General features: G+C 35.9%; 1 protein-coding gene across 1 annotated transcript; it reads left to right on the top strand.

Moving 5' to 3' along the window:
- Positions 1–7,677: 7,677 nt before the first annotated feature.
- On the top strand, positions 7,678–21,281 carry LOC129902795 (ubiquitin carboxyl-terminal hydrolase 4). The gene is made up of 6 exons (XM_055978206.1): positions 7,678–7,961; positions 12,775–12,891; positions 16,333–16,431; positions 17,287–17,475; positions 20,262–20,443; positions 20,598–21,281. Exons 1-6 carry the CDS (start codon positions 7,845–7,847, stop codon positions 21,001–21,003), a joined length of 1,110 nt encoding a protein of 369 aa, XP_055834181.1. The 5' UTR covers positions 7,678–7,844; the 3' UTR covers positions 21,004–21,281.
- The last annotated feature ends 122 nt before the right edge of the window (positions 21,282–21,403 follow it).

Below are 21,403 nucleotides of genomic sequence, written 5' to 3'. Positions count from 1 at the left end.
TCGCATCACTTCGCTTCATTGCTTAAAGCGATGAAGCACTCGCTTTTCAGAATACTGCTGATGATTTTACCTAGTCTTTTGCAGATGCAACCTTCCATTCCACCAAGTGTGTGCGCTTTTAGTAAATTTAAGCTTAGTAAGAGAAGAACTGCTAATATATTGTGCAAAGTTTATTGTTTCATGTTGACTCACTGAATCTCTTCCTAACTTCTCAGATTCATCCAGATTTATATCAAAGTCCCTCTTACTATCTAGGGTGTTTGATTAGTTAGTGTAATCTGCTTCATATCCACTCACAATTCTAATCTATCCAAGCATTGTACTTTGCATAAATCGTTGATATCATGAAGTCTTAGTGGTACTCACTATATTTGAACTTTTGAGTTATTTGTTGTAAGATTTCAGAGATCACTTGCCCTTCTTAACTCATTCTTCCAAAAGATTCATATCATTATTGAGTTATCATTGCCTTCTGAAATCTCAATCTTCTTTTGTAATCCTCTAATTCATGTGGACTTTGGAAAGGCTCCATATATGCTATATAAGATTAGTAATGTCTTCTAGTAAGGTCTAGTAACCTCTCAACAAATCTTATGTTTTAGAAAATAATTTTGTCAATTATTGATCATTTATATATGATTTAACCTTATTTCTCTTTGTAATAACCTATAGTGGCAGTGTGTTGCCTCCTCCACCCCCCTCTCATTTTACTTTACTTTTTAGGTTATATATTTGCTCCTTCATTGATTATACGTTGGATTTTTTTCTCCATATTCTCATCTTTTTATGTATCGCTGATTTGTTAGATCTGCTCTCGTGTCATATTCTCCAACACTAGTGCTTGTTGTATTAGATTGTTAAGTACCACAATATGCAGAAGAATGGTGTCATTTTCATGTGTTTCCTCTTTATTATTAACTATAGAACTAGGTTGTGATAGGTCATCTAGGGTTTCTCTTTCTCATCACCATGTTTATCATTTTCATCATCTGCGACTAAGTATACTTAGTTAGCTTTCTTAATGGATGTTGATGTGTTGTTCTCCTTACTTGATGGGTCTCATTCTACAATTGCTTTCTTGATGGTTGTATCTCTACCCTTGTTGTAAATACCCTCTTTGTCCTCATCTATAATTTAAACTTTCTCCTCATATTTATTATCCATCATCCTTATTGTTATTCTTGTGATTTTCACTGCCTGGGGTGTCTTGTTATCTCCGGCCTTTTCTTGAGGGATATATTTTTTGATAATAGAGTTGCCTTTATCATCTAATTGTTTGCCAAAAGAGTTTTTAACCCATTATTTTATTGATTCTCTTTGTGCCTTCTTGGGTAAGTCAACTGTTTTCTCGTCCTCTAATTATTTGTTACCCCTTTTATTGTTTTCCTAAGTGATTCAAATTTGTTAGGTTTGTCAATCGTTGTTCATTCCTTTGGATAAATTTTTGGTTCCATTCTTGTATCTTTTTTCCCTATTGTATTGTATTGTCCACTCCTTCTGAACCCATTCTTTTGTTCATATTCTTTGAAGTTGTTATCTATATGTTTTCATTTTTTATCTCCTTGTTCATTCTTGTTTTGTCCTTCTTGAATTGCTTTGGCTTTTATTTTGGCTTTGTCTCCCTTGTCCAGTTCTTATGTGCTCTTCGCAGTGTTCATTGTATTCTTCTTTTTCTCTAGTTGTTCATTTTTCTCCTCCTCTCTTTAGGGTATAATTTAGGATGTACGATGAAATATTCTTTCTTATTGTGCCCCTGTAATTTGGAGTTCTTACGATATTTAGGCACATAATCATGATTGATTTTGATCCACTTCTTTGCTATTTTCCTTGTCTTCTGCTTTTTTCATTCCAACATTTATCCTTTTTGAAAAATTCACTCAGTAGGTGTATCTCTATCTTTACCATGGCACAACTAGGTCTAGTTTTATTATGAGTCACCATGTCCACTATAGAGGTTTTTCAAATTTTGAAGCGCGAAAAAAGAAACACTTCCCCAAAAAAGTTGCATCAATCGTTGGACCCATGTATATTTATGTAACACCCCTCAAAAATTTTCCCTAAGATTCAGACCCTTCTTGTATTCAGGTAGGGTCAAACTCGAGTATTGTGGAGCATTTGAATGAGTTAAGATGCGTCTTTGAGAAATTGAGCAGCGTTAGAGGTGATGTGCGGTCATGAAGGACCTCTAGGACCAAATCAAATCCAAAAGATTCGTCGTGGCTAAGTTTGAGGAGGAGTTCGCATAAGGGGTTGACTTCTAACGACCCTATCTTTTGAAGGACGACAATCTGGGTGGCCCACAACCTATTAAATTAAAGGTCATCGAGTCTTTTTTCCAACGTCACCAAGAATGTAAATTTTAAAGTTCGGAGTCAAAATATATGGCGATCCTAAGACAAACTAGCACGGCAGGGATTTCAGGCCTGGGTCGCAATTGCTGGGAATCTGGGCTTGGCGCCGTAGTGGCGCGATGCGCCACTATCGCACCACAAAACAGCCTCAGTATTTTGGTCCCTGGCGTGGCGCGCCACTACGAGGTGTGCAGGGTTTTTCAGGCCAATTTTCCCAGAACCCAAAAAATTGGCTAGGCACTGTAAGGGCGCGACACGCCACTATCGCGCCACAAAACAGCCTCAGTAGTTTGGTCTCTAGCGCAACGCGCCACTATTGGATTGCAGGGTTTTTATGCCTAATCGACTTGGCACTGCAGTGGCGCGACGCACCACTATCGCGCCAGGAGCATTTTAGCCTATTTTTCAGAACTTTTGAGAAGGGGCAATTTGGGAATTATACCAAATTATATATGTATCATCCTTGACCAATTTGGGAATATATTTTCATCCCCCTCTCTCTCTCTAAAAGCCCTAGGAGTATCTCTCTCTCTCTTCTTCTTCTTTTCCATTTCTAATAAGGAATTGCCTCCAAGAGCTCCAAGATTCGAGTTCTCCATTGAAAACCCGACATCAAGGTTTTCTCCAAGTCTTCACTAAGGTATGTAAGGCTATCCAAAATATGGGTTGAGTCCACCCATGTGCCCTACTCTTGCTTTGAGGTTAGAGGTCCATGAGAATGGAGTTTCTTGGTATGGTTTATGTTTGAATGAGTTTTGTCTCCTATTAATTTGACTTTATTGGTATTGATGTTGTTGAGCTAAGAAGTTCCTAAAACCTTCATTTTAGTATGAGTTGATGGAGATGACTTGTTATTATGTTTTGTTGATCTCTTTAACCATGTGATTATGTTGCATAAGTCAATTTTCCTGAATGTGCTATTCTACTTGAATTGTTGGGTTAAAGCCTTAGAGTTGTGATGAGTCCTAAGGAGAGGTTATAAATGCTTATCTAAATGAGGCTTGATTGAGTTGATTGGAGGATAGAATTGACGAGTGGACGAGGTCCTAAATGGGACTTGCCATTATGATTTAATTGAGTTAAAATGAGAATAAAGTTGATGAGTTGGCAATGTCCCATATGAAACTAGCCGTGAGGGCTTGTTTGAGATGATTGGAGGGAGTCTTATGAGCATGAAGTCATGGGAGGATGTCACGACCCAAGCCTAGGGCCTAGACGTGACATGGCGATTGAGGAACCCGAAAGTACCTCAATCAAGCCTCTTAGCATTCTTTTAGCCTTTCATAGGTAATGATGATAAATAAATAAGCGGAAATCATAATAGTAAATATTCAACTTACATATGTCCAACAATACCTCTAACTATTAGATTTAATGGGGCTAAGACAAGTCCCTAGCTCACCCTCAATTATAATAGAAGAAATGCCATAGTAAAATATCTTAACATATCATAAGCTAGAAAGATAAAGGAGTATTGTTCCCGGAACATGGGAACTCACCAGAAGTAGTCTTCAATGGAATATCAACTAGCCACGTGGAGGAGAACGAGGAGGAGCACTAATCCCTACATGGTGATATCATGTAGGCAAAAGAGTATGCGTTAGTACTTTGAATGTACTAAGTATGTAAGGATGCATGAACATTGAGGAAAAAATTAAAACATTTATGTAATATGGAACATAATTTAATGTATGCATAATAAATCATATATATATATATCCTTTAAAACATTCATTTTGTGGGAAATTAACCATAACCGACATTTAATACCATGCGAGCTATTACATGGAATCCAACATAACCCCCTACGTTGGCCGGGGAGACTACTTGCCGGGTAAAACTCCGTCAACTTCATTCATTTCTTTAACTTTAACTTTAAGGGCTATTTATGGATCCATTAGCCTAAGCCTACAAGGGCTCCTATATTAGCACATAGTTAATGAGACAAGGGGTTGCTACTAGGATTTCCTTACCGAATCTCACCTCAATGCCTCATTCGGTGCTAAGTCAATCCCACGGAATAGTTTAATACTTCAAAATATTCATAGCATATAACTTGAGAATTCAAATATCATATTCGGTAGAATAGCTCATTAAAACATTTGATAATTCAAATATGCAAGAATTGTCCTTATTGCATAAAGAATCCATCATTCATATCATTTCATCATTCTTTCATTTCATAAGACTCCCTTTTTGATCATAGATATTGCTTTCATAAACATTTATTTGGAGTCAAAGCTTTCAAGTCGAACTTTATTAAAAACATAGTAAAACTAGGTGGGTTCAAATCACTTCAACGTGCAAATATGTATGTAAATAAATATACATAAATACTTTGAAATCCATTAATTAAAAATCATTCTTTAAACAACCCACCATGAATTTCAAGAACCTTTAAAGATATAAATAAATAAATTACTTGCAATCCATCAATTCATACATATAAAATTATGTTGTATCAAAATAGACCAATAATCATTAGTTTAACCATGATTCATACTATTAAGTAAAAATAAGAATTACCATAAAAAAATATTACTTGAAATCAAGAGACTTAATTGAAAGAGTTTTTGGACTACATGGGTGGAAGAACCCATGGATAAACACCCACATAACTTAGAGTAGAGCTTAAAGAAAATAAATATAATTTATTATATCATCAAAATAATTTACACATGAGAGTGGAAGGAATACTCTCATTGAAGCCTTAGATACCTAGAATCCGAAGCTTTAGTCAGAACCGAAAGACTTAATGAACACTCTTGAGTCCTAACTTTTCTCCCCGCCGGAACGTTTTGTGTACTACCCGGAGTATATGAATCACCGGAATAGTATTTCTTTACTACTAAGAACTAAAACTATATTTGAGAATGTGTAAAGAAGTGTATAGAGAGAAGACTTGCTTGAGAAAGCTTGATGAATAAAATGAGGAAATAAGGTGGGTATTTATAGGTGGAAAAGAGACCTAACAATAAATAAAATAATTATAAAAAAAATCTGAAAATTTAATGGAATATATTGATCTCATGGATGATGTTAAATGGAGGACAATTTATGTCATGAGTGATGTCAAATGTATCTAGATCTTTCCATGGTAGGTGAAATGAGTTATCTTTGACAAAATACTCCTTTTCGGAGCTACGTTTGAATAGGATAAATTCCTTATTAGGATTTGGTGTCTTCATAAGAATTGTAGATATAAAAGTCTAGTTTTATGTCGTTTAAGAATCAACCAATTTGGATAATCCTACAGTAAGATATGATGTTTCTTCTATAAATACTCCTTTCCGTCACAACATTTTGTCTTACAATAATTAATTTATTTGACCTACTTAACCTCCGAAACTTAAAATATGGTCTTCACAAGAGTTGTAGGTAAAGATCTTGTGGTTACTCAGAAATTTGAATTACCCAATTTAGATATTCCTATGAAAAGGTATGCCCAAAATACGAGGCTATATCATATTTAGGCGAGAATTGAAATATCGTATACAACGTTTTTAGGGGATGTTACCGAGGAGTATCGAGCACCGAAGCGGGTAAGAGTATAGTCCATACTCGAACCCCAGAAACTACGCCGCCAACGTAGGTAGGGATGGAACCGTTAAAGTCGGATGCTTCCCGTGGGATCGAACCGTTAAAGTCGGATGTTTCCCATTTTATTGTCCTGAAATGATAGGACTTGACTAATCGATGGTATCTATGATTAGGGAGGCGTTCATGCCCTGGCAAGGTATGGACGGACGTGGCAACAACGTCTGATTGTTGTACTATCACTGGCTCATAGGTAATGGTTGTCGGATAAGAGAAACTCCCATTTAGGTCTTGATAGTACTCCGAGTCAGTTGAGTTGAGTGGCTTGTGATTGGTCCCGTCTAAACCATTTCTTGTTAGACTTAGGACACTTGAGTGAGTTGTTATGTATATATATGAGTTGAGATCCTGAGTTGATATTGATGTTTTCTTGATGTTTGTTTCATTCGGACATTTTACATACTCGTACATTCCACGTACTGACGCCATTTGGCCTGCATCGTTTCATGATGCAGAGACAGGTACCAGAGATCATCAACCAGTGCACCGGTGATTATCCACACACTTCCAGCTACTTGGTGAGTCCTCCTAGTTTTCGGAGGATCTTGAGCTCCCTGTATAGTTTCGTTTTGTCTTCTTATTTTGATTGTTGGTAGCCATGGGCTTGTCATTGGCACCTCCTAGACTTTGATAGAGGCTTCATAGACTAGAGTGTGGGGAGGTTGGACTGTTACCTTGAGGAGTCCTATTATACTTGTTTTATTGAGTTGATAATGTTTGGCCTTCGGCCCCCACATTCCATATAGTATGTTATGATTGAACCCTCCTTTGAGTGAATGTGATTGAATGATAGTGTGACTGAATCAGGTGGTTCGCTTGAAGGTCAGAAATGGTTTTCGAGTGCCGGTCACGTCTAGGGTACCCTCTCGGAGCGTGACAATTTAATAATATTGGTAAATTTCCTCTCCATCCACGAAATATTTAGAATTAAGAGCTTCCATCATCAATTCTTGTGGAAAACTATCGGCATCTGAATAGCGAGTCAGTCATAAACAATTATTGATTAGATAGATACTACCAATCCATTCTAACTAGAAAAATCACAAATTTGGCATTCCCGTTTTTTTTTTTTGGAAGACATGAGAGATCTTGCCATCTCAAAACATTATCGAATGCACCTACCTTTTTTTTCCTTTTCAATAAGTAGAATATCTTTTTTTCACTAGTAAAATACTATAAACACTGCAAGGTGACATGAAAGACTTTATTTGTGAAAATGTAAATTAAGTATTAAAATACCTAAGTATATAAAAATGAAAAAAAAATAATGGGATCTTCTACATCAATGTTCATAATAAGCAATTATATTTTTTAAATGTATGGTGGTAATACAAACGGAAACATGTTTAGTGATAATGCATTCAAGGACATGATCTAGGGGTCATTGAAGTGAATTGAGAATCATGAGATATTAAGTTCAAAACTCAATAAAGATAAAAATATTAAATGATTTATTCTTATCTAGATGCCTAAAGCGCATCCGGATACTATGATTATAAAAAATAGATGTTTGAATGTTTTTAAGAAAAAGTATAGTATACTTCATGCATCACATCTTCTTGTCCATAAATGAGATTAATTGAAGTAAAACCATATTTACAGCTTGGCACTCATAATTGATCTGGACAGTGATAGCCTCAAATAGTGGACCATAATTTTTTTTGTTGGCCTTTTCAATATATATCATAAATAATTTGTTTTTAATTATTTCTATTATTTATTTAATTTGTTTCTTCATCACTCTTCTCCATCGGAAAAAAAGCCCTCATTTTTCACTTCTTCTGATTCAGTTTTTTTTCATCACTCCTTGTAAATCGCTGCTCAGAGAACTCCAAGAAACCCTAATGCCCATTTATCAAATTCACGTTGTGGAAGGAGATTTAGGAATGAACTGAGATGGGTGCAGCAGGTTCCAAACTCGAGAAAGCTCTGGGTGACCAATTTCCTGAAGGAGAACGTTACTTTGGCCTTGAGAATTTCGGCAATACTTGCTATTGTAACAGCGTTCTTCAGGTCTTTTTTTTCCCGTTTACTATTCATTTTGATTTGCATCATTTTCACGTTGTTTGCTTAGATTATTGGAACTTCACCAATTTGTGTTATCTGGAATTATGGGGAAAAATTGACCTTTTGGGGGGATTTTTTGTGATGGTGTTGTAGGTATTGATTGATTGACTGGAGCAGATAAGGTTTCATATAGACATACCTAACTAGTTTGGGATTGAGGTATATTATGGTTTCTGCTGGGTGGTATAGTGGCAATTGTAAGTAGATAGTTCTGTAATGGATTGCATTTTGCGTTGGCCGGTGGTGCCAAGAAGTCACTGAAGAAAAAGGACTATGATATTTTCAAAAGACCAAGTGAAACCTGTTGGAAGCAAGCAAGTCGGCATCTTCAAAAACTTTGGTTCAGTCCTCTTTCAATCTTCAGAAAATTAAACCAATTATCTCATACATTAAAACCAACATATCTGAGAATGGACTCATCACTTTGTTAGTATAAATGTCATAGCTAGGTTTATCTTAAAATAGAATGATGGGAGAAGAGCATAACATAAATGCTATTCTTAAAAGGGAAATTTCAAAATTCTCTATCCAAGTTCATATAGCTAAGGGATCGTTTGGTTTGAATACAAGTTATGATGAGATTAGTTATGAGGGGATAAGTTATGTTGGGATAAGTTATGCTGAGGTGATTTTTTATTGGTTGTTTGGTATGTTGTATTCAAATAATATGCATGGCATAATTTCTAAGAATGAGTTGTTTGTTTACAAAAATACCCTTCATTTCATATTTTTTACACTTCCTTTGCAAGTTTTAGTTATTCACTCTTAAAAATAAAATTTTCATCTTATTTTAGCTTAATTAATTTTCTATGTGCATTCTCATAATTATGCCGTGTGTTTTTAAATATAAAACATCCATCTTATTTAGCTTAAAAATAAATCTTTCATTTTAAGTTTGTTAAAATAAAAGAAAATTTATCGTTGATGTCACTTTATTTAAGCATATATCATTGTAAAATATTAAAGTAATCTTCATTTTAATTGATATATAAGATACATATTTTCAAGTGATTACAAGACTTTAATTAAAAATATGTAATTTAATAATGGAATGAACATTTTAAAAGAAATAAAAATATAAATAAACAAAAGGATCAATGAAATAAATTCAACGTATAATATATTCATAAATAAAAAATATATTTATATAGTGTCATTTTTAATGGAAAAATATATAATCATAAAATAACGAGTAGTGAATGTTGTTATAAATGGTATTAAAGATTATTTTAATATAAAATGTATGTAAAAGTGATGTATAAAAGAGGGTTTAAGAGGTACTTTTGTTATTTTATATTTTTATCCTGGGATTAGTATTCCACCCACAAGTAGGGATAACTTATTTCAGTCATAATTATTAATCCTGGGATAAGTTATCCCACACTTTGTAACCAAACAAGCTATTGAGGGGTGCTAAAAATTTATCCCAGGATTATTTTGCCTTATCCACCACACCAAACGACCCTAAAAGTTTTACCAAGCATACATCTTTTTAGGTTGAAAGGGGAAGTAGTATGCAAAAATGTCTACAGCTAAATAGAAGCAGATGAAAACAAGTTCTTATCATCTACGAGAAGCAAAAAAATGTAGGAATAGAAAAAATCAAAGACAAGTTCCTTCCTAGCATGGTACGAGACTCGGCCAAGATAGAGGTGGAGTTTGTTTTGGCTAATGTTGAAGCTGGTGATATCAAGTCCAATGGAGCAAGCACATTGGTTGAGTGTATGAGAGAGAAGTGAAAATATGGTAGAGTTTTTGGCCAAAAACATCCCTTAACTTTACCTCAAACTTAAAGTACATCCTTGTATTACCACATTGAACAAAATTCATCCTTAAGCTATCCAAAATTTTACAAGATTCGTCCTTCCTAAGTTTTGTTGGCACAAACTTACATCTTTAACCAAAAAAGGTATTTCCCACAAATGCCCCTACCCATCTCCTTAACCCCCCCTTCCAAAAAAAAACCCGTCTTTAACATCCAGCACAAAGTGCTTTTGTTTATCAGCACAACAATTGTTTGATATGATTCAACCGCCAGTCAAAGAGATTGAGTGTGATTTGGTTGCAATTTATTTGTGCAACACAACATGATCGTCATGTAGACTATAGAGAAGATGTGAATTGTATTATTCAGTTAAAAGGAAAGTCAGGAAAAGGAAGGAGGCTTACTCAAGCTCAATTTCAAAAGCTCAAGAATAGATCAGTATAAAGAAGGCCAATCAGCTAGTGTGATCCCAGATGTTGTTACCGCTCATATTGTACTCCATTGGTAGCATAGCCCATAGTCATGACTTTAAGGACTCCAACATTAATTCTCTCTGTCAAAATGCTCGTCTACACCTATCCACCAATTTTCCCTCAGTCTCACCCCTCTTTCTTCCCAAAAAATCAAATCCCAGCATAAAAAGCACACTCATGGCCCAACACTTGCAGAGAAGAAATCCATCCTCCATTATGTTAGTTTTTTAACTGAGTATGACAGATAAATATAACTTGTTATGTTTTGTGTTCACCGTGGTAGTACAAGGATGTGGTTAAGTTTGAGGATAGCTGAGCAATGTTTTTGGCCAAAAGCTCAAAGATTGCACACCATTCTTTTTTAATAAAGATTGTGTTCGGGCCAGCTTGTCTACACCTAGACTAATTCACTGGGTACGTGCTACCACTCACTAAAACAATACCGGATTGCTTTGTCTATCAAGGCTTAAACAGATGGGAAAAGATCACCTTACGTCTTTTGCCTCCGGTGGATTTGAACTCTGTCTCCCATGGTTCATGCAACATTATTGACTGTAAGACCACATCCTTGGATTAGAAGATGACTCATCATGACAATGGAAATGATCGTTCACCTTGGACAATTCCCATAAGCTCCATTACTATTTGCGGAACTAGGAAACAAGTTAGCATATCGAGAACCATCTGTAACCAAAGAGTCTCAACCTGCAGAGTCAAATTTTAAGATAGGAGACAAAAACACTATAAAGAAGTCAAAGAAAAAGGCTGAAGCTATTTATTGCGACGGAGACGAGAAGAAACTAAATCCAAGGGGAAGAGAACAAAAGGAGAGAAAAAGCATAGGACAGTTGTATCCTCTTCGAAAGATCAGTATTCCCTTATCAGTGGAATCCTTAAGATTATGTGAAGGCTGCTTCCAATTCATGGTACAGTACATAGCGGGTGACATAAATTGAAGTTGATGAACAAAGCTAGAGCAGTAACACACAAGTAGTAAAATTGCACCACTGGACATTACAAAGAAGGAAGATAACTTTGAGTTGATTGGAGACATCATGAAAAAACATATGAAGATAACCATGTTTGGTGTCATCGATAAATGTGCTATTTTTGTGAGTTTTTGGATATTTCTTTTACAGGCCAGGAGAAATAAATTCACTCACTGGGATTGAAAATGAATGCAAGTAAATGGGAGTTAGGGATGAGAACACAATGATTGTTTGATAACCAAAATTGAAGGGGGTAATAACTTAAAATTGAAGATATTGACGGTCTCAATGAACTATGAAGGAAGAAACAAGGAGAATAATAATATGTAAAAAGGAGTGAGATGGATTTATTGAGTGAGTGAAAGGGAACGGGGAGTGATTGATTGAGTGGAACAGGACGAGTGATTGAAACTGAGAGAGGTCTCTAAGATGAAGATTTGTGTTGTATGACTACATAGGAGAGTAGAGACCTTGAGAAATCATTTTAAATCTTTTGCTTGTTGGGTTTTGTGGTCTTCATAAATAGTAGGAGAGTCTCAAAGTGGTGAGTGTTATTGAGAGAGAAACTAAAATCAAAATTTAAGTTGATGAAAATTGGGTACTGGAAGACTTACCAAAAAAATTACATAGAGGAAGTTTGAGATGTTTCTGAAGTTGAACACGGTGAAGGTGGCATGTATGGTGGACTAAGCAATGTGAATTCTGATGAATTTCATAAGATATGATCCTCTCTCATATGTATTTGAACTCTTTTCTTCTCATTCAACCTTACATTACTTATCTTTTTACATTATTAATCATTTATTAATTGACGAGTCTACCTTTTTTCTATCCTGCATCTGTCAAATGTCAAACAAGATATGGTGAAAATAGTCTTTACTGAATTGTCATCAGCTCATTTAAAAGCTTAAATTGCTAGAGGGCACATTTTTATTTAGTGATTTATGCCTTCAACATGCCTCCTTGTATGCAGACGAAATTGTTTTTGGAGTGTCAAGCAGGTGAATTTGTTTAATGAAGGGCAGGATGTAAGACGTATTCTTTGGGCTTCTACCTACTCTAATACCTGATGAAGTTTATAACCACCTCTTTTATAAACATGAAGGCATAACTAAGTAAAAGTGTGCTTTTTTGATGGTTAAGTTTTTAGATGAGGTGGTTGGACAATTCAGCAATTTAGATATGATAGTTCAACCACCAGCACCCTATTTGCATACAGGTTGAAGCAAAATCCAGGAAATATTCAAAAGATTGGCTTTGGTTGTGTTTTTGGAATGCTGAAAATGGTGAATAGCGGGTTTAAATGCATTGCATCCATTGATTTTTTGTGTGAAATGTAGAAAATAGTTATTTTAGCCCTATGATGTGCTACCTGTTTGCTGAATTAACCAAAAAGAGATTGTTGATCTCACCCTGCATGTATACATGTTATATTATATATGAACCCCACGTTGATAACATTGTCTTATGTGTGTTATATTATGTATGACCTGAAGTTGATAGCATTATTTTGTTCTTTTTTCTTTCAACAGGCTCTATATTTCTGTGTTCCATTTCGAGAACAGCTACTGGATTATTATTCAAATAACAAAAATCTTGCTGATGCAGATGAAAATCTCTTGACATGCCTTGCTGACCTGTTTATGCAGGTATTACGTGACTATTGTTGACATTATCTTTTCCTAATTGTTTTCCCTTGATCGTATAATTATGATGCACAAGCGAACACAATCATGTGTTAAGCTGATAATAAGAACCCACAGTTATGATGTCCATATCTGCACGTAACAGATATCTAGGAGCTGCCAGGATAGATCTTTGGACTAATGTCCATTCTCTCTATTTAGAGAATTCGTGTTCAACTGTTCATTAGAATTTACATATACAAAACATTGGTTATTGACCAAGAAAGAAAGAAATGGGAGTCTTTGGGCATTGCTTGGTCTAAGTCAAACTTGGGACGAGTGTTGTACAAGTACCCTCACTGCACTGACCATAGTAAACCCCTTCTCGTTGTACTTCACTGTCAGTGAAAAATTTCTTCTCTTTTCTTTCTTTTTAAAGGTTAGTTAGGAGATTACATTTCCATGTGTTTCCGATAGAATTTCATTTTAAATGCATAATCAGCATGTTCAGGTTTAATAAACCTAAAATGTTATTTTTTCCTTTGTGGGTCATTATGTGGATCAGATAACCAGAATCTTGCTGAGATGTTCTTCGTAGATTTCTCTCTTTGTTTTTTATATTTACTCACTTGCACAAAGGGAACAAGGAATGTTCTTCAGAGTGGAGAAGGCCCAATAGCCAGCTCCTGGATGGGGGTAGGGTAGTTGTTCTCAGGGTATGAATGTGGATGTGATCTTTCTGAAATTTTGTTTCCCAGTCACACTTTATTTGAAGAATTCAGATGATATGCAGATTTTGGTTTTATAGTTATGACTATCTGTTTACGTTTTTCACCTGTGAGCTCAGTTTTAAGAACCAATTCCCTGATCTGACCCTTTTGGGTTTTGTCATGGGTTCTGTGTTTTCAGTTTGACCCAAAAAGAATCATCAATTGGCTTAAGGCAGTTTTATTTTATTTGTAGGGGAGACTTGGAATTTGTTGTTGTTTCTTATTCCTGTAAGGCTGAAAATAGAATTAGAAGATGAGTTCCTAGAGGATGTGCATAAAGTAATTCTGGTGCTTGTTAATGGCCTGTCCAGCTGGCATGTTGCTCTCCATTATTGATTTATTTCTTAGTTTCATGCCTTTAGTATGCATTGGCTCAGAGTTTGTCTTGAGATCTATGTCATGTTCTTGTCTTTGAGTACAACAACCACCACAACAACATACCCAGTGAAATCACACAAGTAAGGTCTAAGGAGGGCAGAATGTACGCAGACCTGACCACTACCTCGTGGAGGTAGAGAGGTTGTTTCCGAAGGACCCTCAGCTCAAGTGTAACAAATCTCGGTATAAAGAAAAATGAGACAATGTAGAGAATATAGAAAATAACAAGGCACAGTGCAAATGTAGTGAAAACAACAATAAAATCATGTGACCATCGAAACACCATAAACAACAATAATACACTAGTACAATCGCAAACACCAACTACCCTAAGCAAGACAACACTACACTACCTACTACCCTTCTACCTTAATACAAGTCCTCCACACCCTTCTATCTAGGATCATGTCTTCGATACCCTAAAGTTGCGTCATATCTTGTCTTATCACCTCTTCCCTATACTTCTTCGGCCTATCTTCGCCTCTCCTCGTGCCCTCTATAGTTAACCTCTCGCACCTCCTCACTAGTGCATCTATGCATCTCCTCTTCACATGTCCAAACTATCTCAGTCTCACTTCCCTCATATTGTCCACTATAGAGGCTACACCTACCTTATTTCAGATATCCTTATTTCTGGTCTTATCACTCCTATCACTCCTGGTATGACCACACATTCATCTCAACATCCTCATTTTCGCAACATGCATCTTCTGTACATGGGAGTTCTTGACTAGCCAACACTCCTCCCCATATAACAAAGTCAGTCTAACCATTACCCTATAAAACATATCTTTGAGTTTCAGTGGCACCTTTCCATCACACAAGACTCCAGAGGAAAGCCTCCACTTCATCCATACTGCACCAATACGGTATGTGATACCATCGTCGATGTCCCCATGCCCTTGGATTATAGACCTAATATACTTGAATCTATCTCTCTTGGAGATATTATGTGTGTCAAGCCTTACTTCCACACCTACCACATGCATCGCATCATTGAATTTGCACTCCACATATCCTGTCTTAGTCCTGATGCAGCACCAATACGGTATGTGATATCATCATCAATGTCCCTACTCCCTTGGATTATAGACCTAATATACTTGAATCTCTCTCTTGGGGATATTATGTGTGTCAAGTCTTACTTCCACGCCTACTCCATGCATCGCATCATTGAATTTGCATTTCACATATCCTATCTTAGTCCTGCTCAACCTAAACCCTTTAGCCTCCAAAGTTTGTCTCCACACCTCTAACTTAGCATTCACTCCATTGCACATCTCAGCAATCAGTACTATGTCATCCACAAATAACAAACACCACGAGACCTCATCTTGAATGTCTCACGTCAATACATCCATCACCTATGCAAATAGAAACAGACTAAGAGTTGACCCCTAGTGTAACCTTCTTTCCCGCGTTTTAGCTCCTTCGTACATGTCCTTTATTGCCCTAATGTAGGCCATCGGTACACCTCTTGCCTTTAGGCATCACCACAAGACTTTCCTTAGGACTTTATCGTAAGCCATCTCTTTGAGTAGATTGTTCAATTATTATTGGTTTATTCTCTTATTTTTGATTCCGTAGGAAAAAGTGAATGCATTCACGATTTCTCCAAATAAGTGACGTGTTTAGTCCAATTCGATTAAATGTTGGCAATTGACAATTGACAATTTGGGCACATAAATGTTTGTTCTGCTAATGTTTTGGGATCTTTAAACTGAACTTTCGATCAGCTTCAGTAATGAAAAATAATACTTCCTCTGTCTCAATTTATGTGGCACTCTTTGTTTTCGAGATTCAAACTGTGTAAAGTTTGACTGACATTTTAAAATGCATTTTTTAATCTTATTGACATGAGAATTGCAACTTATAGTACTTTTCGCGTAATTTTTAAATATATAAATTTTAATTTTAAAATATTGAGTTGATCTTATCCAATTTAGCTTCAAAGATTATTCAAATTGACTCTCGGGAAGAGGAAAGTGCTGCATAAATTAGGACGGAGGGAGTGTATTATTAGAAAGTAACAAGTTCAAGTAATACATCGGCTTTCACTGTCTCACATATGAGACCAGCTTTTATGACTTGGAAAAGGCGGTGATTAGCTAAGCATATAAGATGACTTATTCCTACCATCTGTTGTTCTCTTTAAAAGGTTGCACATTATTAGTTTGAATCAATAATATCCCCCTCCTTTATTTACAGATATTTGAAAGCACATTGCCAGAACTTGTGTTTTTTTGCATTTGATGAGTCCATGATCAATATTGTACTTCATCATCGAACCAATGGGCTTATTCTTGTGATTTTGTAGATAAGCTCACAAAAGAAGAAAACTGGTGTCATTGCTCCCAAGCGCTTTGTACAGAGATTGAAGAAGCAGAATGAGATTTTCCGCAGTTACATGCATCAGGTGTCCTATAGTCACTTCTTTTAAAATGCTAGTTAGAAACTAATATTCCTTTATCCTATAAATATGGGGAAGATAGCCCCTGAGTTTGTCTGTACAGATGTTAAAAACCCCTCTCCCTCCTTTTATTTGCATTTACTGAATTGTGTGCTTTACTCCCTTTTGGTATTACTAGACTGCTATAATGTGAGATCGCTAGAAATCCTAAAAATTAATTAGTTGTTTCTTATATTTGCCTCCTTTTTCTTTTTTATTTTTTTTTCATGCTGCATTTGGTAGTATTTTCCTTGGGCAAGTGTGATTGAGAAATGTAAGTGTTGAACTGGAAATCTTGTTCTTAGGCCAGTCAATTGATCAGATCAAATGAAAAAATCCCTGCTTGGAGTTGATTTTCCTGCCTAACGGACTTCTATTTGTTATCTTTGAAGATATCCCTCTCTGCCTTTGTGTGGTCCAGACTAAACAATTATTGTTGTGCTAGTCTTCAAACATTCTTCTTCATGTTAATTTAGCTACTAGGAGGTTAAGCTCATTTAAAAGGGTTAGATATTCTACTTGCTTTACATTGTTTCTGCTATGTGGAGGGGTATGCATGTGGTCATCAGATCCAGCTTTATCTATTTTCTAAGAAATTTGTCCCAGAAATTGAAGACTTGCATTCTACTGATTCAGAGGGAGGAGGGAGAGAGAGAGAGAGAGAGATTCACATTCCCAAATAATGATAGCTAAACTAACTGTCATTATGATGCTTTTGACTTTTATTCATCGGTTACTCTTCATTTCCCTTTATGTGTTGGTGCTTATATGCTCTGATGTACTCTCCCGCCACTCATGTTTATAGATATCCTTCTTTGTTAGGACGCACACGAATTTTTGAACTATTTGCTGAACGAACTGGTTGACATACTGGAGAAAGAAGCCAGTGCTGCTAAAAGTGATCAAGAAACTTCTTCCCCAACAGAAAAGATTGCAAATAGACCAACCAGTGTTCATGCTAATGGTCTTAAAAAGGAGCCCCTGGTTACATGGGTGCACAAAAATTTCCAGGTAAAGCTTGCTAGTCTTGGCAGTTATGAGCTTATGCCATCATTTCTGGTTATGCATCACCTGAAATGTCAGAAACTGTATTCCTCTTTTTTCTATTTCTTTTTTAAGTTTATCTGCCAGGACTGTTTAAATTGGGTTGTCTGGTGTTCAGCACTTCGTGATTGTGCCTTACATTCAGTCTTGCCATGTACATTGTTCAGTTTCTGGCTACAGTCAGGAAGAAAAGTATATTTTGAGTGATAAAAATGAACTGCCGGTTTACTCTAGGGATCTGCTATGGACTCATACTTGAAATGGTGCATTCTACTTGCAAATAATATTATGTTAGATTTCAAAATTAGCAGAGTCTATCAAAAGCTAGATGTGAACTCTAAAGTGAAGCATCTATTATCAAGTAGCAACATATGCATGGTAAGTTTAGCCTCGATAAGAAGAATGAAGCAAAGTGAGACGACATTGTGGTTCTTAACTCCAAACAATTCAGATATTTGCGCTGAAAGTTGACATATAAATAGAATATAACACAGAACAAAAAATAGGATTGCTAAATTGGAGGATTGCTGCTAGAATGTAATCAATTTGAAGATACCTTACAGGCTGACGAATGTATATGATGGTTGAAATGGGAGAATGCTACGACAATGCTGTGATAGGAAGATACATAACGACAGTGATAGGCACATTCAGTGGAACGATCGTGAAGACCAGCAACGTCTTCTAGGTGTTAATATTTGACATCTAAGACCCGATGTATCCACAAAATGGATGTCCTAGAAATTCATTTGTAAGTAAGATTGAGCAAGATTCAAAATTATCACTTCTGACATAGGGAGCAAGTAGCACAGGTGGAGGATAATATGGCATTAGGTCTGCTTAGATTTTTTTATGCACTAGTCCATAGATGCGGATGATTGAAGATATGAAAGCAAGGAAGTAGATTTAAAATCATAGGAAGTCATCATAAAAGATCTAAAATCTTTGCTTCCATTGTTTCTAGCCTTAATTAAGTCCGCATTTTTTTTCCTTACAGATAAAAAATTAATGAGGACTTAGATAAGTTAGAAACAAAGGAAGCAAAAGATTCCTATGGGCCATATCAACTAATTAGGTCTACACAATATGAGATGAGGTCCTGTGGTATAGGCAATTTGTTGACACTATTGCACTAACAGAAGAAACCAATTAGGTGTTAACTATAAGCTTGGACTATGGAGAAGTACTCTAGAGAGTAAGGCTTACGATAAGTAGTAGTAGATTGAATATATGTATTGCAAAATATGTTAGCATAAGAAAAGTGAAGTTGAGGTGAGATTAGATGGCATTGAGGTACCAAAATGCAATCAATTCACATATCTAAGCTCACCTGTAAATTGGAGTGAGACTGGAGAATGGAATGATCGATGGAGATGTTACACATTCAATGATAATTGGATGGTTGAAATGAAGAAGTGTTATCAGGGTGTTATGTGTAGAATGTGCCTACCAAAGTCATAGTTAAGTTCTTCAGTACAATTATAAGACCAACAATGTTATATGGAAGGAGTTAATATTGAGCTGCTAAAGTCCAACACGTTTACAAGATGGGTGTCATAGAGATGCGAATGTTAAAGATGGATGTACAGTCATAAAATTGGACAATATTTAAAATGATCACATTGCACCAAAAGGTGCAAGTAGCACACACTGAGGATAAAATAAGAGAAGGTCTATTGAAATGGTTTGTTCATGTCCTATGTCGACCTTTAGATGCACTGGTTTATAGGAGTAGAATTATGGTGAGTGTAGGTGTCGAAAAGGAACAAGGTAGATCTAAAATCTCATAGAATGAAGTTTTCTTTTCTTTTTTTTTTTGAAATTGGTACTATTGAAGAATGAAGTTGTCTCTAAGGCCCTACAGTCTGTTGGAATCAATGTAGACTTAGCGATAGTTAGGACACAATCGAAGAGAAAGCTCTATATAGACGATACCAATTAATTGGACATATGTTTGAATCATGTTATAGTTTAAACTTTGATAGGTATCTTCTAGTCATATCAGAGATTTATATACCACTAGAAAATGAGAGAACTTCTGGTACTTCTTATTTTTAATTTATTGTATATAATATTGGCCCGAGATGAGTTTAAATGGAGATCCCAACTTGTTTCAGACTTGGGCATAGTAGTTGATGTTGTTTAGTTGTTATTACATTTGTATTAGGTCTCTTGAGAGCTTTTTTATTTTTTTTAAAAAAAGGAGATTTAGAGAACTAGTTTTAAAGAATTTCTAATTTATAAAAAATGACAATTATTTAGTATTGGAATGAAATAAGCCAAATAAAATGGAATTGAAGGATTCTTATGGTCGACCCAACTATTCGGCGATCAAGGCATAGTTGATTGATTTTTCAGGGATCGATGTGCTTTTCTTGTAGATTCTCCACAAACTTGGTTAAGTCAGAATAAGTGCCTGATATTGCATCCTTATACTGCTTCTGGTGTCTGACGTCTCTTGTCAAAATTAAAGAAAGCTTGGAGAAAGAAGAGTTCAGAAGTAGAACTAAGATTTTAACATCATTTCTTTGACAGTACAACCCAGACCCCACTTATGGGATTTCACTGGGTATGTTGTTGTTCTTTGACAGTACGAAAAAGAAAGTTAAAGAGTATTTTATCTGGTCTTGAGATGTCACTGTTAAACCAGTACTCTCGACACTCTTTAATTGAAACCAGTACTCTCTACTCTCTACAATTGAAACCAGTACTGTCTAGACTCTTTAATTGATCTTAATGGTATTTACTTCCAGGGTATACTCACAAATGAAACTAAGTGCTTGCGTTGTGAGACTGTAACTGCTAGAGATGAGACATTTCTTGATTTGAGCCTCGACATTGAACAGAACAGTTCAATAACTAGCTGCCTGAAGAACTTTAGTTCCACAGAGACTTTGAATGCAGAGGATAAATTCTTCTGTGACAAGTGTTGCAGGTATAATGTGTTTTTTGCTTTCTTGTTGGATAAATACAGAACACTCCTTTTAGGCATATGCCTATTTGACATAGCTGCAGCAAACTAACATGATTTGTCTCTTTGCTATTTTCTCTCCAGCAAACTAACTAATTCACCACTTTTGAGAACTTAGCTTGCAGGAAGCTCAGAAGAGGATGAAGATTAAAAAGCCCCCTCACATCCTAGTTATCCATTTGAAGCGTTTTAAGTACATTGAACAGCTTGGTCGGTATAAGAAGCTCTCGTACCGTGTTGTCTTCCCACTTGAGCTGAAGCTGAGCAATACAGTTGAGGATGCAGATGCTGAGTATTCCTTATTCGCTGTGGTAGTCCATGTTGGGAGTGGACCAAACCATGGACACTACGTCAGCCTTGTGAAGAGTCACAACCACTGGTTGTTCTTTGATGATGAGAATGTTGAGATGATTGATGAGTCAGCTGTTCAAACATTCTTTGGGTCAGCTCAAGAGTATTCCAGCAATACAGATCACGGGTACATCTTATTTTACGAGAGAGTCTCCAATGGAAGCATTAGTTAGTAGCTTAATGAGTTTAGTTTATTTTGTTTCCAATTTTGAACTCAATTTCTCCCTCTAATGATCAATTTTATCATTTGCTACTTTCCTTGTAGTTTCTTCAAAAAAATTCTAGTGAGTTGACATGAAATGTGAAGAATACATATCTAGGTTGTTGCCTTGTACAGTGGATGGTAAAAGCTTTACCATCTATATTTCCAACAATAAAAGGGGAAAAGGATATGTAGCGTATGTGATGCTTGAGTTTAGGAGGCTTTATTCTCCAGTTTATGGACTGCTAATCCGCTTTTGTTGTCCATTAGCTAATTTAGAATGCTGAAGCCAAAAAGCTTACAGTTTGACATTTTCAACTTTATATCAAAAGATGAAACTGGAAACAGCCCTTTCTCAGACAGCTTATAAA

This window comes from Solanum dulcamara, chromosome 1 (assembly GCF_947179165.1).
Source record: "Solanum dulcamara chromosome 1, daSolDulc1.2, whole genome shotgun sequence".
NCBI classification, from domain to species: Eukaryota; Viridiplantae; Streptophyta; class Magnoliopsida; order Solanales; family Solanaceae; genus Solanum; species Solanum dulcamara.
The sequence above is the reverse complement of the archived record's forward strand: the minus strand, read 5'-3'. Positions and strand labels throughout refer to the sequence as shown.

Coding starts and splice junctions, on each gene's coding strand:
- LOC129902795 (XM_055978206.1), top strand. CDS start 7,845: ATGGGTGCAGCAGGTTCCAAACTCGAGAAAGCTCTGGGTGACCAATTT. Junction 7,962..12,774: donor ATTGTAACAGCGTTCTTCAG/GTCTTTTTTTTC, acceptor TTCTTTCAACAG/GCTCTATATTTCTGTGTTCC. Junction 16,432..17,286: donor TCCGCAGTTACATGCATCAG/GTGTCCTATAGT, acceptor CTTCTTTGTTAG/GACGCACACGAATTTTTGAA.